Source organism: Camelus dromedarius, chromosome X, assembly GCF_036321535.1.
Source record: "Camelus dromedarius isolate mCamDro1 chromosome X, mCamDro1.pat, whole genome shotgun sequence".
Taxonomy (NCBI): domain Eukaryota; kingdom Metazoa; phylum Chordata; class Mammalia; order Artiodactyla; family Camelidae; genus Camelus; species Camelus dromedarius.
Genome location: NC_087472.1, coordinates 30242127 through 30258197, shown reverse-complemented (window position 1 = coordinate 30258197; position 16071 = coordinate 30242127). Strand labels below are relative to the sequence as shown.

General features: G+C 42.8%; 1 protein-coding gene across 3 annotated transcripts in view; it reads right to left on the bottom strand.

Moving 5' to 3' along the window:
* The window catches only part of LHFPL1 (LHFPL tetraspan subfamily member 1), a 109578-nt gene that overhangs the window by 13653 nt on the left and 79854 nt on the right, over positions 1–16071 (bottom strand). For 2 of the 3 annotated variants that reach the window (XM_010996657.3, XM_031446357.2), the window contains one exon: positions 12557–13399. In XM_010996657.3, the coding sequence (XP_010994959.1) occupies positions 13218–13399 (182 nt within the window). In that variant the 3' untranslated portion in view covers positions 12557–13217. Of the gene's footprint in view, positions 1–2108; positions 2189–12556; positions 13400–16071 lie in introns of those variants that run through there. The other variant, XM_064482827.1, reaches the window with a different exon arrangement.

Sequence of the window (16071 nt, the reverse complement as noted above, 5' to 3'; positions counted from 1 at the left end):
AGAAGACTCACCAATAACAAGAAGTCAGGATGTATGAGTGTAAGACTGCAGACCTTACTGAGCTTCCATGGCCTGCAGTATCAAAACCAGGGATTCTCAGTAGGAACAGGGAGTGAAGCAGTAGAGCATGAGTTTTACGAAAAATATTCCAAGGTTATTATGATCCTCACCTTGAACTTTCTATTCATGCATTAGCAAGTTACTCATATTAATTTCCTAATTCACTCACTGTAGAGACAAAAATGACCCAGATAAGTAACATGACCTAAAAAAGGTCACCTCGCTGAGAGCCATGCCAGAACCTGCCTATATCCTCAAGTGCTCATGTACCCATCACTGTTAGCCTGCTTAAACCTTTGACCATGATAATAAGTGCCTTAGAGCAACCCTCATACAGCACTGAGGACCAGGGCTGGAGGACAAGCTTCCTTCATATGTATGTCAGTCAGCTCAAGCTACCGAAAGAAAATGCCACAGATTGGGTGGCTTAAACAATAGAAATTAATTTTCTCTCAGTTATGGAGGCCAGAAGTTCGAGATCAAAGTGTCAGCAGAACTGATTTCTCCTGAGGTCCCTCTCCTTAGCTTGCAGATGGCCACCTTCTTGCTCTGCACATGCCTCCTGGTGTCTATTCCTCTTTTTATAAAGACACTAGTCCTGTTGGATTAGGGCCCCACCCCTAGGACTTCATTTATCCTTAATTATGTAAAGGCCCTATCTCCAAATACAGTCACAGTAGGAGTTAGGGCTTCAACATATGAATTCAATCTATAACGTGAAAATTCTGTGACAACTGGGTACAAAGAGTGTTCATCCCTACCTCGCCTTGTATCCATGCAACTACATTTCAATCTTCCTTCCCAACCCCATGCCACAGAGAACCTTCCTCCACACCTCTATAACCATCACTGCTGCTCCCGCAAGTCACATCCCTCCTCTCTCCTCCAGCCCCACAGCATCCTGTCCCCTCAGTTCTGCCTGGTCCTGGGGATGTCTATGTCTTCTCCATGTGTTGTTTATATGTGGGTTCTGTGCCCCCCCAGAAACCCTATTAGCTCCTTAAGGGCATAGCTCAAATCTTCTGTTTCTTTTGGAGTCCAAGAACAGGTAGCAAATGTCTGGGCACACAGGGGGAGCATATACTGAAACCGCTTTATACCCTGTTTAATGACATGACACGAAATGACAGTAAATGTCCCAGCACTCCAGAAATGTTGACTGAGTGACTGCCGAGGGACAGGAACAGGGTCACCTCATCCTCCTTTCTGCTCCCTTTTTTAGTCTTTTCCAAACACCATGGAAAAGGTCTTGCTCTCTGCTTCTGTTAGACTGTTCTATTTTCTACCCTTACACTCTAGGCAGTGAGAAACTCAAATAAGAATAAAGGGCATTTATCCCACTCTGAGAAGCTGAGTTTTTTTTTTTTCTTTTTCTTTTTTTTTTTTTTCTGCTGTTGCTCTGGGGCTCTCACTCTCCCAACCAAACAGCTCAATAGGGAAAAAAATAAAATTAGGAAAAGGGGCAGGGGAAGGGAAAGAAAGAGGAGGAAAAGAAAGAAATAGAGGTGGGAGGGGACACCAAGCCAACATGACAGCATCATTCTGCCCTGCTGACTGAGAACAGGAAGGGAGCTACACTTTGCAAAGCACCTGTAAATACAGCCTTTGTCTGGACAAAGAACCTAATGAGAATTGAAAGAGGAATGAGCCCTTTTCCATTCTCATGATCGGGTTAAAAGTGTAACTTTATCATCCGGCTCCTCATCAGCCCAAGAATGAGGGCAGCGAGTGCCTAACGGTTTATTTTTAATCTCTGATATCATCTCCCAGATCCCAGAGGGAGCCCAGCCTGGCTTATTTAAGACCACACAATGTTGCTATTAAACTCATGTGTGTATGCCTAAGGGATCCCTCCTATCTGTTGTAGGAGAAGAGAGAACTTAAGATGAGCACCCTGGCTCTCTGGCCCTCGACTTCCAGCCAGCTGTTTAAGAGTAGTGAGCCAGAGAAACAGCTCAATTACACTCCAAGTCAGGTGAGCACACTGAGCAACTGCACCTGGCCCAGGGAGCTTATTTGTCACCAGTTAACAGTTCAGGAATACTTACTGGACACAGGACTTTGCATCAGGGACAGTGGGCCTTTTCCACAGAGATGACATGATCCGTTCCTTCAGGAGTCCGTGATCCTGGGACAAAATTAATTCAGAAATATATTAGTTTTTATTGCTACCTAACAAATGACCATTCACTTTGTGGCTCAAAATACCCATTTATCAGTTCATAGGTCTTTAGGTTAGAAGTGCAGCATGGTGGTCAGGGTGGAGAGTATAGCTCAGTGGTAGAGCATATGCTTAGCATGCACGAGGTCCTGGGTTCAGTCCCCAGTGCCTCCATTAGAATAAACCTAATTACCTCTCCCTTAAAATTAAAAAAAAAAGTGAAGCATGGTGGGACTGGAATCTCCACTCAGGGTCTTACAAGTTGTCAGCTGAGCTGCATTCTTATCTGGAAGCCCAGGCCTCTCTCCCAAGCTTGTGTGCTTGTAGCAGAATCCAGTTCCTTGCAGTTATAGGACTGAGGTCCCTATCTCTGTGCTGTCAGCGATGCGGCCACCCTCTGCTCCCAGAGGCATCTTGCATGTTTTCTTATGTGGCCCCCTCCATACTGAAACCAGCAACAGCATTTTACATCCTTCTCATGCTTCAAATAACTGTAACGTCCCCTTCTGCCACCAGCTGGAAAAAGTTTTCTGCTTTCACGGGCTCACTGAATAGATTAGGCCCGCTGGGATAATTCCCCTATCTAAAAGTCACCTGTGCCATGTAGCACACTCCAGTCAAAGGAGTGCTATCTCATCATACTGGGGAGTTCAAACTGGATGCGTTTTTAGAATTCTTCCTACCACAAGTAATACAAGGACACTTGTGTATGTGTGTGCCTCCACAAACACTCTTTCCCCCTCCCTCTTCACCTTTCACAGGTTTGCAGACCTGTGAGTCCTTAAATCAGTACCCTTCCAGGATCTAGCAATAGTCAGAATTTTCCCCAGCCTCTCCTTTCTGTCATGATTCTAGAAATACAGCAGATCCTACTGTTCCCATCATTTCAGATACTACTGTAGTCCTTGAGTTTAAACCATGAAAGAGTGAATTTACAGCAGTTATTAGAACACTACCTTGAGAACAAATTCTCCCTCATGGTTGGCCAGAAGAATAGAAACTGGTGTGTGTGTGTTGATGGTGGTGGTGATTTTACAAAAGTGCTCAAAGGTGTGTTGCAGTGGGTGGTGGCCATCTTCATTTCATAAGCTCCCTGGAACCCCAAATCTCTTTGAGTTGCTGATTTTGAAAGCACTTCCGTTATCTAAATGCTCATGATCTTTCTATCATTTTGAAATAAAATGAGTTTCTGGCTATTGTCACATTTGATCATCTAAAATACAAATTCCAAGAGAAAATTATGCCCAAGTGAAGACATGAAGGCAGGATATGTTAAAGTAATGGTGCAAATGGGAATCAGGTTGGATAGAGGGCTATACCGCCCGTGCACTGCTGTGACTTACAGAAGAAAAGAAATATGCATTATTCTTCAGAACCCAATAGAGGTGGAAAAGAAATATGATTATGTTTGAATGGTAGTATGCCAACCATGCAAATGATAAGAAGTCCTTGAAATTTCACGTGTATGAGGATTCTTGCCTTTTTCTTTCTAAAAGCAACCAAGGAAAGATAAATTACTGAGGACGGCCCTCATATTATACCTTCACCCTATATTTGAGTTATGCTTTACACGTATCACATGTATATACGCCATGGCTATTTACATGGATTCTTTTGAGCTTTCCAACTAACTACCCTGTAAGAATGGCTATGCAAAAAAAAGAAAAGAAAAACCTCTTGCTTTAAATTTGCTAATTGAAAACCACCTTAGTCTGGCAAGAGATTAGAGCAAGTAAGGAAAGACAATTTTGTTGTTAATGAGTTAAGTTAACATTCTACATTACTGCTGGCTCAAGCTTAAAAGTATGGTGTGGAGATGTGCTTGTCCTGGCTGAGAGAGCAGAACTGTGAAAGAGCGTAGAGATCTGTGGGGAAGGATAGTGTCAGAGAGAGGAGAGAAAGTTTGCATAACAATGAGAAAGGTCCTTTTTCCTAGGTTGCATTCCAAAGACCTTAGAGTTTGATTCAGGATCCTGGAATGCTACTGAGTCAGAATTTTGTATAAATAATAAGGGCATGTCTGACCTAGAAAAGAGAGATGAACTGTATGAAGTTCAGGCCAAACGGGTTTTGCATTTTGGGGGCTGGCGGCAAGGAAGCTGAGACAGAGATATGGTTATTAGACTAAGGGAAATAGAAACTTCACTCTTAAAGGGCACACACAAAATCACATGCTCTGGAACCTAGGGCAGAAGCAGTAAGTGGATAGGAGCCTGGTTCAGACCTACCTTCTGATCTTGGAGAGCCTCTGGGAGAGGCAGGAGGCAACTGCAGCAATCCCAGAGCAGGCACTGGCGGCAGCCATTTTGGGAGCTCTTTCTACCACGTGGACCCTGGTGCTCCTCCCTCTAGTTTATTAGCCCCAGGACTCAGCCCTGCCGTGGCCCAGCAGCCTGTAGGCGCTAGTGCTGGAGCACGTGAGGCCAATCAACTAACTAGGCAAGAACACAGCCCAGCTCATCAGCAGACAAAGTGCCTTAAGACCCACTAAGCCTCCAGTCCCGTTCACCAGGGGACCTAGGACCTAGCTCCACCCACCAGTGGGCAGGCACCAGTCCCAGAATCCCTTGGGCGCCAGCCCTGCCCTCCAGGAAACCTGCTCTAGCTTCTGTAGCAGCCTCACCCACCAGGGGGCAGACTCCAGACCAGCAAAACCATAATCCCATAGCCTGCAGACTCAGCCTGCCCACCAATAGGCCAAACCCTGTCCTAACACCAGCTGAGCCTCAGTCCTACCTACTAGCAGACCAACACAAGCTTGGGACACCCCAAACCCCTGTACCCAACTGTGTCAGGAACCCCTGCCCCCACCGGTGATCTGACACCTGCTCTGGGAACCCTGGGCCCTGCAACTAGACTCCAGGACCTGGCTCTGATTGCCATTAGGCCGGCAGTAACCTCAGGACCTGGCTTCACCCACCACTGGGCGGGCAGCAGCCCCGGAGTCTTCTGGACCCTGACTCCACCCATCAGTGAGCCGGCACTAGACCCAGGGCCCGCTGGGGTTCTACAGTCAGCCACCTGTGACCCAGCCCCACCAACCAACATCCAGCAGCCTCTGTCCACCCAAGGCAGGGGCTGGCAACCAACTGGACTGGGGGCCAACCAAGCCTATCAGACTGCCGGCGTGGTCAGCCAGCCACAACAGGACCACGGCAGCCCTCATAGGGGAAACCCCTAGAGCATATAGGGTGACAAGAGGGGACTGCACTGCTTGGATGTGTAGGACGTCTTAAACAAAAGGAACTGCACATTTTAAATGACCAAGAATGAATCTAATTTCCAGAAGCAAAAAATGTGGAATAAGAAAATTATGATATTAAAGACATTCTGAGGGCTTGAGGAAGGGACGGAAGGAGACCAAAGCACCGAAGGTCTGACCACTATAGCTGAGACTCTTCACATCATGATCTATATGTTACCTTTCTCTGCCAGACTCCCTTGCTAGGTTGTCGATATTACACTTGTTAACCGCTATAGCTTTCCATTAAGTGCTGATACCTGAATACAAATATGAAAATCAGTAAGTAAAGTTAACACTAAAAAATGGAGGATATTTATTGGGACTGTGTGAAATTTACAGATTGATTTAGAGAGAACTGACACACTGAGATATCCAGTCTTTCCAGCCATGAAAACCGATCTTTCCTTTTAGTCTTTCCCCATGCCCTTCAATAATGTTTTGTAACTTTTCTGCATCTTTTGTTAGACTTGGTCTTAGGTACCTTATAGTTTTAGTTGTTATTGTACACTGAAATATTTCCCATTTTTTCTGACTTAAATTAGAATGTTTCTAAAATTCATTATTTAGTATGATGTTAGATGAAGGCTTGATAGATATCCATTATCAGGTTAGAATATCCCCTTTTAGTCCCATATTGCTAAGACTTTTTGAATCATTAATGTCTTAGGATGATTGTAGTAGAGATAAGAGAAGTAGGAAGATAAGGAATATATTTTGTAGGTAGAAGTGATAGAATTTGCACATGGGATTGGAGGTAGGCACCAAGGGAAAGAAAGAAATCAGAGATTATTTCCAAATTTTGGGTGGGAGCAACTTTTTGGAGAAGGGGGAAAGAAAACTATAATTTTCTTTTGCACGGGTTAAATTTGAGCAATCTGACCATGTTTAAATCGGAGTGTCATCAGCACAGAGATGAGATCACCTGGGGGAGTAACTTAAGCAATGTACCTTAGAGCATTTTAACATTAAGAGGCAGAACAGAGGCAGAAGAGCCAGAAAAAAATGAGAAGAGCCACCCTAGGAGGTAGGGGCCAAACCAGGTAAATATGGTGCCATCTACTTACTAAGATAGAGAAAATTTACAAGGAGCATATTTAAGGAGAAAGGTTTGAATCTTGGTTGTGGATATGTACAATATGTCAAGTTTATTGGACATCCAAGTAGAGTTGTGGAGTATGTAGTTGAACTTATGAGCCTGGAGTTCATAGGAGAAATTTGGCTTAGAGATGTTAACTTGGGAGTCATCAATAATTAAGTCAGTTGTTCTCAATTATAGCTACATATTAAAACCACACAATGACACAAAATTTATGTATGTCTAGGCCCTACCCTAGACCAATTAATTAGAACCTCTGAAAGTAGGCCTAGGCATAAGCTGAATTTTAACTCTCCGGCTGATTCTAATTTCCAGTCAGGACTGAGAACCACTTGCATAGATCAGTGCTTCTCAAACTTTAATGCATATGAATCACCTGAGGATCTTGTTAAAATGCAGATTATGATTCAGTAGGTCTGGGGTGGGGCCCGAGAGTCTAAATCTCTAATGCTTTTAGACTATAGCTCATACTTTGAGTAGAAAGAGTATAGATAAAATTTAAAGCCATTGGATTGGATGAACTCATCAAGGGAGTGGGTGTAGACAAAGTGTGCAAGAACAGTTATTGTTTTTCTTTGTCAACAGTTGGGAGCAGGTGGATTATTTAATTTAACCAGGATTAAGATTTTGTTGGACAAATATGTTATAGTGTGAGTCGGGGGCAAAAGAGTGGAATATTTATTCAAGAGGTGATTACATTGATGAACTATGGACTCTAGACTGGGTAAGTAGGATGGGATCAAAGAGTTGATAAAGAGGGAATATTAAAAACATGAGCTGAAAGGATAAGAAATGTTGGTCAGGAATGGGAGGCTTCAAATCTGGATTTTCGTGATGGTGAATTTATTGCCAATGTCAATAGTGGGAGTGGCAGAGGTTGGGTGGAAGAAAAATATCATTGGAGGTAAGGAAGTCAAAGACTATAGAGGCCAAGAAGTTGGCAAAGAGGTTCACGTGGATGTTGAAGTTTCCAAAAGGATGATAGCAACAGGGATGGAAAAAAAGAAAGTGAGCCAGGTGCTGAAGTCATCAATGAATGAGCAATGCTTACGAGGTCAGCAGATGGCATCAATAATGGCGATGGGGCACTATGGTCTAGTGGCCCCCAGAGATTCTGACTCAGTTGGACTGGGGTGGGACATAGGCATCAACCTTTTTTAAAAGCCCCTCAGAGCATTCTAATGTGAACCAGAATTAAAAATTACTGTGTTAGAGTTATCAGTGCAAACTGAAAGGTGTGGGGCCACTGGATAGTAAATGCCTTCTGAAGCTCTGGGGAGTGTGGAGACCAACAGCAGATAGGAGATACTGTCTTAGAAAGTTTTGTGAACTCAGAGAAGTTAAGTAACTTGCCCAAAGACACACAGCTCAGAAATGTTTGGGCTGGGATTCAAACCTTGATCTGTCTGTCTGACTCTAAAGCCTGGACTGTCTTCACTTTACCATGTTGTTTAGAAGAGGGCAGTATTTTAGCTCAGAAGATACAAAGAGATATCTCAGAAAGAACTGCAAAATTCCCCAAATGAGATTCTAATAGGCCACAGTGAGAGGAAGCAATGTGCCTCTGGAATGATTCCAATATTTACCTGTCTAGCCCTCTTTCTTCCTCCTTGATCTTTCTACCAGCTTTGTTTCCTTTCTGTAGTTGCCACCACGTCTTTAGGAATTAGAGACACTACATGAAAGGGAGCGAACATCGTGGGCTGCCCCGTGGATGCCAGCTGGCCTCGATGCCCCCTCCTCTGAGTTCTGTTATCTGGGGCCTCCTTCCTGGATAAAGAGGGAGGGAGAAGGAGACAGTGCTGAAGTCAAAACCAAGCATTTTGTCTCTCCCCACTTCTGCCTCCTGATATATCAGCAGCTCTGTATAATGAAAATCTAAATCATTTGTGTGCACACATAGCAACTGTTTATTTGCTGTTAGTGTGGAAGACTCAGCGGGGGTTTGTCACGCTTAGAGAAGAGATCAACACTGGGGGAGCCTAACCTCGTAAGTAAGACAAAATGAAAATTGAAGCTGAAAATGCATCTCTCTATATCTGAAAGAGAGGCCAGTAATAAATACCCTTCAACTTCAGCCCCTCTCCAGCTCAGAAAATGCTATTAAACCGAGGACACAAGGCAGAGATGATGCCTTGTAAGGGTCCTGCCTCCCGTCTGCTAAGAAAGCTTTCCTTGGCCTGGTTGGAGATTGATCTTGAGTTCTAGAAATAGCACGCCTTTCCCCTCAAGCTACCGAGTGTGTTGCCTTTCATCGTTTACAAAATGCATTCACTATTAGTGTTTTTGAAACTTCCATTTTTTTTCCACCCTGACAGGCTGCCTTGGGACCAAATACAATCCTGAAGCTTCTCCATATTAGTATTTCCACCAAAAGTGAATGTCCAACTGAAGAAGAGATCTTTATCACACTCTGAAGGGGCCAGACCCTCCCTCGTAGTGCAACTTGTTGGCCAGTTTATAAAGCTCGTGCTTTCCAGCAGTTTCCTCACCCTCTTATCCTCTCAGGACTTCCCCTCATCCAGCCCAAACCTCGTATTACCACTTACTCTTGCAGAGACCAGAACTCCCTTTCCCAGAAGCCAGAGCCTGCCCATCTTGGATTAGGGCACATGCTCTTGCAAGATGAGAACCCACTGCTTAGAAGTCACCAGCATCTGTAAATCAATGGACACAGCTACTCCTCCGGGAGTGGGGGTAATGAGGGGTGACATTAGGGAGAGGGCATCACTCAAGAGAGAGCTGAGTGACTTAACACTTGTAGTATACCAAGGGTCATCCAAGATAGAGAAATTGTAACCCTGCAGACACAGAGGCATGCCATTTGGGTGGTTGCTGGCCATCTGGCATTCTTTACTGAAGGAATGTCTTGCTAAATGAACTCTTAAGAAATACTCAGTTGGTTTTGAGCTAGCCCAGGTGAATAGCCTCACGCCTCTCACCCCTCTACACACAAGATCTAAGTGGTTCCAAGAGTCAGAAAGGACCTGTGGTTTGGGACTCAATCTGTGTGCACAGGCAGGGAGCACACCAGCCTGCTAGGCCCGGAATAAACCACCATCCCTGAGAGCCTCACTTCGCTCCTCAGCCTTCCCCCTGACCCACGGGCTCTCTTTCCTCTCTGCTTAACAGCAGCCAGAGGAGGCAGGCTTAGCATCCAAAAGGCTGCTTTAGGCCACAGGAAAAAAAAACCAGGCTAGTCAGACATCTATGCAAAAACAAGGCTTGGCAGGAAAGAAACCAGACACAGGTGGGGAAGACTTTAAATTCAAATTGAACAAGGGGCTGGATCCCTCTTTGAATATAAGCCCCTGCAGGCCTGGTTTCTTCACAGGAAAAACATTCCTTTTCAATCCTGTCCTCTTTCCCTGGAAAAAGAGAGGAAACATTCCAACTAATACCTTATACAAGGTGACAGGCATTTAAAATGGTTCTTTGGAATTAACCCCTTCCTGCTCAGTCTCCTCTCTAGGGTGTAACTACTTCACAGTGTGTTCAGGTATTTTGGCCACAGAGAGCAGCAAAGCATTGACTTCCTGGGAAGCAACACGTTAGGGGATGGTAGCATCAGGAGCTAAGAACATTCACTGAGCTGTGATTTTCCATTTGCTGCTCACACCCCCAAGGTCCGCCTTCTGCCCTTCTCTGCCATGCTCTGTGACAAAGGAGGCTGACCTCAAAGGACTGCAGCAACAGGCTGTTTGTTTTTTTGCCAGCTGGCATCTGGCGGGGCCTGGCTAATGGTGGGCACTGGTGGGAGATCAGAGAGTGGGAAGAGAGTGAGATACAGATTTTGTGCCCCTGTCTCCCTCCCAGCGGTGTTGCTTTTAGGCAGAACCCGCACTGTGCTACCTAAAGGCACAGCTCCTATCAGGCAGCCCCTCTCGCACTGCTATAGTTCTTGCTGGGTTCCAATAATACGGTTTCTTCCCCTTGCCTCTTGGGTCTTTGGGGGTGATAACAGCTCTATATGCCCCACCATCACTGTGGATACCTGCACTGCCGTAAATAGGCCCTTCATTAAGCTCATCTAGCTACACTGCTTGAGTATGCCATCTATTTCCTGCCAATAGCCTCACTTAAACACATCACTTTCACAAATTCAATCCTGCAGAATTCCAGAAGGGTCCCTAGCCTGAGAAGAAAGATCACCTGATCCGACTGCCTTTTCTAAAGAGACTGATCTGTGTTTTCCTAAGTGCTTGACCTATTCTCCATACACTGAGCTCTCCTAAATTCAAGTTGCATTATTGTGTCTACACAATAGAAATGAGGTTCGAGCCAGTTCCATTTCTGTTTTACCTGTTCTTAGGGATGCTGCATACCTAATTACATTGCTTCCCTCCCACTGAGATATGTTCTGTTTGCTTTACCTTAAACACTTTAATCCAGTTCCGTGGGGAAGACAATACTTGACATGAATTTGATCATCAGTTCCTTCCTATCTGTTATTTCTATGAGTCCTCATCTTGGTGATAGGCCACATCCCAGAGTGGTCATACCAAGATTTTAGCTTGTCCTCACCTACACATAGCCATGAGACATCAAGCACTCTGGGAACTATATCCTAGATAGCTTTCTTTAAATTTTCATATGCTCTATTTAAACCAATATATCCCAAATATTATCGTTTCAACATTTACTCAGTATAAAATTATTGAGAAGATATTTTAATTCTGGTATGTAACAAAATATTCTAAATATCTTCCTTCAAATTCGTCCACCTGCTCCAGCCCCACATCACTTTAGTTTAGGACTTGGTCTTCCTACACCTAGATTATTGAAGTATCTCTAGTCTCTCCCTATTCTCTTTCATTCTCTTCACATTAGTCAAACTAATCTTTAAAAAAACACTAATACGTTTATATCACTTCTCTTTCAATGGCCCTCCTTTAGGATAAAATCCAAACTCCTTATCCTGGTGTAGAAGGTCCCATTAGTATTTCCCTTTTCAGTTTCAGCTTTTGCCACCTCCCTTTTGACACCTCTATTCATCATTCTTGTGATGGCACCATGTTTTTTTCATGTCTCCACGCCCTGCCTGCTTTCCATGCTTTCTTGTCTAGTACACTCTTAGCCTTTGGTGACTAACTCCACCTATTCATCTCTCAGACTCATCTTAGGAATCATTTCTAGAAATCTTTCCCATGAACTCCTTCACCCACTCACCCCACTTTGTTTAATAGCCCCTCTATGTGATCCTTTAGCCACCCTCCCCTTCAGTTAGTAGCACTTAACACACTGTTTGGCAATTATTTATCTACATTTATTGACAGACATGTAGATAAATATCTATCCCTTTTAGGGTGAGAAATCGTATTTTTATCTTTTTTCCCCAGCATTTAGATCAGAATGTAGTGTATCATAGGATACTCAAAAAGTGTGTCCTGAATGAGTGACTAAATGAATGAATGACCTCATGAATGAAATATATGCTTGAATTCACTCACCTACATCAGGCTGATGAAAGGATCCTGACCCCTCCTAGGATGGCATATAATGAGACACATTTTTGCCATTTCTCTCCTTCCAGGTAGGGCTATACCGGGTTGTACTCAAACCACTCCGGAGTGATTAAGAATAGAAACAGATGAGCTGGCCTTTTGAGTCACAGGCCTTCCCTAGTCCCTAAAGCTATAGTTATGGAACAACAGAGCTAGCCTGAATTAATTAAGGAGGTTAGGGGAGATAAATTCTGTCCCTGAGAGACACCAAATTCTTCTACACCATCCGTCAGCCTTGAGCACAGATGGAATGGAGGCCAGGCCTAAAAATACATCAGCCCTAGGTGACATCAGGGCTGTGTTCTTTTATATCTAACTCACCCCAGATGGAAGGGAAAGCACTTGATGAGTAGTCTTTGAAACCGGCAGAGAAACTTCTATCATGCTAGGAATGACTATAGGGGCAAAAGGCCACTGTGAATTTCCTAGTCAATAAAAATGAACTCTAATAGAAATTTCAGTAAGGAGCCAGGAGACACATCCTTGTCATCATCATTTTGAATTTGTTTTTATTGAGTACACAACAAATGCTAGTCTCTGCTCAGAACATTTGATGAACACCATTTCTGTATCTGTAAGGAACTATGGAATATTTGCCACTATTTTGATGCCAGTCACCCAGCCAGAACACCAAATGAATTCTTACGAATATTCTAAAGCATAATGAGGAAGGGGTCTTAGACTGTATGCAAGCATCCTTGATTAGTGTTTTCCCCACTGGGAGTCACCCTCCCCACAAGCTTCCTCACTACCAGAAAGGAAGAGAAGCAGGAAAAAAGAGGAAGAGTCAAGATACAGTCCTGAGAAAGTCACAAAAATTTGGGCAGTGGCACTCCATACATGTTTGGAAATGACAATAAACATCAGGGGAGGGCCAAAGGAATGGAGTGGTAGGAGCCAGCCCTGTCCATTTCCTGGCCCCTCCCTGCACATGTGTTTCTGCCCAGCCTTTCAGCTTTGGGGTAAATGATAGACAGGAACTATAGACCCACTGACTTAAGGGAAAGTGAAAAGGAATGACTGGTGAGTTAAAAAGCATGCGAACAAACTAGGCTACACTACTGGCAAGTGGGTAGCAACTGCCCTAGCCTGAGTACTTCTTTTCAAGGCTCCCTTCCCTCCTCTTCCCCACCCTCTCTAATCTGCCAGAGCTCAAGGTTTGAGGCAGTGGTCAAGCTCCATGGCATAAGAATTGGTGTTCCTCATGATGCTTTCCACCAACATGACAGGCTTGGGGTTTCTTCCAGCAAAGCAAGAGAGCCAGGTGCAGATCAACATGGCTGCAGCTGCTCCGCCACCAGCACAGTAATAGGCCCAGCCAAGCCGACAGGTACCTGTAGAAACGGACAGAGACATGAGGGTCGGGTTGTTTTCTCATATGTTCTCTTTGAGATGTTGGGGTTAAAGTGAGAGTAGGAAACAGTGAATGTGACTGGGCTTACTCTTTTCTCCTTTCCCCCTTTGCTAATGGCTGATGTTAGCTTAGGAAGAGGTTATAAAATTTTATTCTGTTACAGTCAGAACCTGGGGGTGGTGGGGGTGGTGGCAGTGATGGTAATGCTAATGACAATGATGACAAGAACAACTTGATCAAGTGTCAAGAACTATGCTAAGCTCCTTAGACATATATCATTGATCATTAAAGTGACTGTATGAGATAGGTATTTTATTATCTCTGTTTTATACAAGATGAGGCAACCAAGGCACAGGTTAAGTCAACTGTGAAAAATCACACAGATAGAAAGTGGTAGAGTCAGGACATAAGCCCTAACTCATCATAACTCTAAAGCACCACACTTTTAACCATGCTGATATACTACAGTTCATGGACTGTTTACAAAGAACTATATCCTGCATCATCAGGAAATTTGCAGGCAAAATCAAATCTCTTGCTCCTTACTACATGTCTCTATCTTAACATAACCTTTCAATATCCAGGGAGGAAATATGCATTGGAATCAAGGCCAAGCTTCTAAGGGGGCAGTTTCAGTTTGAGAGATAATGGGAAAGGTCACCTGCTCGAAATCACCCACCCCACTTCCTATCATTCATTCTACCATAGGTAGATTCTTTCCTTTGAAGCATTTGTGTTTTTTTCAGAGATCTGTCAGAAAACGTCAATGCCCAAAGAAAGAAAGAGGGCTACTATATTACAATGGATCAAAGTACCAACTAACTGCTAAAGTCAAGTGCTTAAGCATTATAGGAGTCCAGAAATTGGAGTGGAAGCCCAAGGATACAAAATTGCAGAGAAATCCTGAGAAAAAATGGTAGGTAGAGACTTTCACCTACCTCACAGTATTGTAGAAAGCGCATCCTCTCTATAGTCAGTCAGGTGGGGATGTTAAGACTGATCTTCATGACAATTTACTTTTTTATTGAAGTATAGTTGATTTATAATATTATATTAGTTTCAGGTATACAGCATAGTGATTCAGTACTTTTATCACTCCAGATTATACCCCATTAAAAGTTATTATAAGATAATGGCTATAATTTCCTGTGCTATACAATATATCCTTGTTGCTTACCTCCTTTATATATAGTAGTATGTATCTATCTCTTAATCCCATACCACTATCTTGTCCCTCCCCACTGGTAATGGTGAGTTTGTATTCTATATCTGTGAGTCTGTTTCTGTTTTGCCAAATATCTACATTTGTTTTATTTTTTAGATTCCACATGTAAGTGATATTATGTACAGTATTTGTCTTTCTCTGTCTGACTTATCTCACCAAGAATAATATTCTCTAGGTCTATTCACATTACTGAAAATGGCAGAATTTTCAGATGGTAGTTCTATTTTTAGTTTTTAAGGAGACTCCACACTGTTCTCCAAAGTGGTTGCACCGATTTACATTCCCACCAACAGTGTATGATGGTTCCTTTTCCTCCACATCCTCACCAACATTTGTTATTTGTAGACTTTTTGATGATAGCCATTCTGACAGGTGTGAGGTGATATCTTACTGTTTTGATTTGAATTTCTCTGATAATTAGTGATGTTAAGCATGTTTTCATGTGCCTGTTGGTCATCTGTATATCTTCTTTGAAAAAAAATGTGTATTCAGATCTTCTACCCACTTTTTGATTGGGTTGTTTCTTTTTCTAATTTTGAGTTGTATGAGCTGTTTGTATATTTTGGATATTAACCACTTGTAGGTCCTATTATTTGTGAATACTTTCTTCCATTCCATAGGTTGTTTTTTTTGTTTGGTCAATGGTTTCCTTTGCTGTGTAGATGCTTTTAAGCTTAAATTTTGTTTATTTTTGCTTTTATTTCTATTGCCTTAAGAGATAGATCCAAAAAATACTGCTACAATTTATGTCAAAGAGTGTTCTCACTGTGTTCTCTTCTAGGAATTTTATGGTTTCAGGTTCAACATTTAGATCTTTAATCCATTTTCACTATTTTTGTATATGGTGTGAGAAATCGTATGGTTTACATGTAGTTTTCCAGTTTTCCCAGCACCACTTATTGGAGACAGTCTTTTCTCCATTGTGTATTCTTGCCTCCTTTGTTGTAGATTGACCATAAGTGAGTGGGTTTATTTCTGGGTACTCTATTGTGTTCCATTGATCTATGTGTCTGATTTTGTGCCAGTATCATGCTGTTTTGATTACTATATCTTTATAGTATAGTCTAAGATCTGGGCGGGTTATACCTCAGAGTGTGCTCTTTTTTCTCAAGATTGTTTTGGCAATTTGGAGTCTTTTGTGACTCCATATGATTTTTAGGATTTTTTTGTTCTAGCTCTGTGAAAATGTCATGGGCATTTTGATGGAAATTGCAATAAACCTGCAGATTGCTTTGGGTAGTTTGGCCATTTTAACAATATTAATTCTTCTAACTCAAGAGCATGAGATATCTTTATGTTAGTTCGTATCATCTTCAATTTCCTTCATCAGTGTTATAATTTTCAGAGTATAGGTCTTTCACCTCTTTGGTTAAGTTTATTACTAAGTATTTTATTTCCTTTTGATGTAATTTTAAAATGTACTTTTT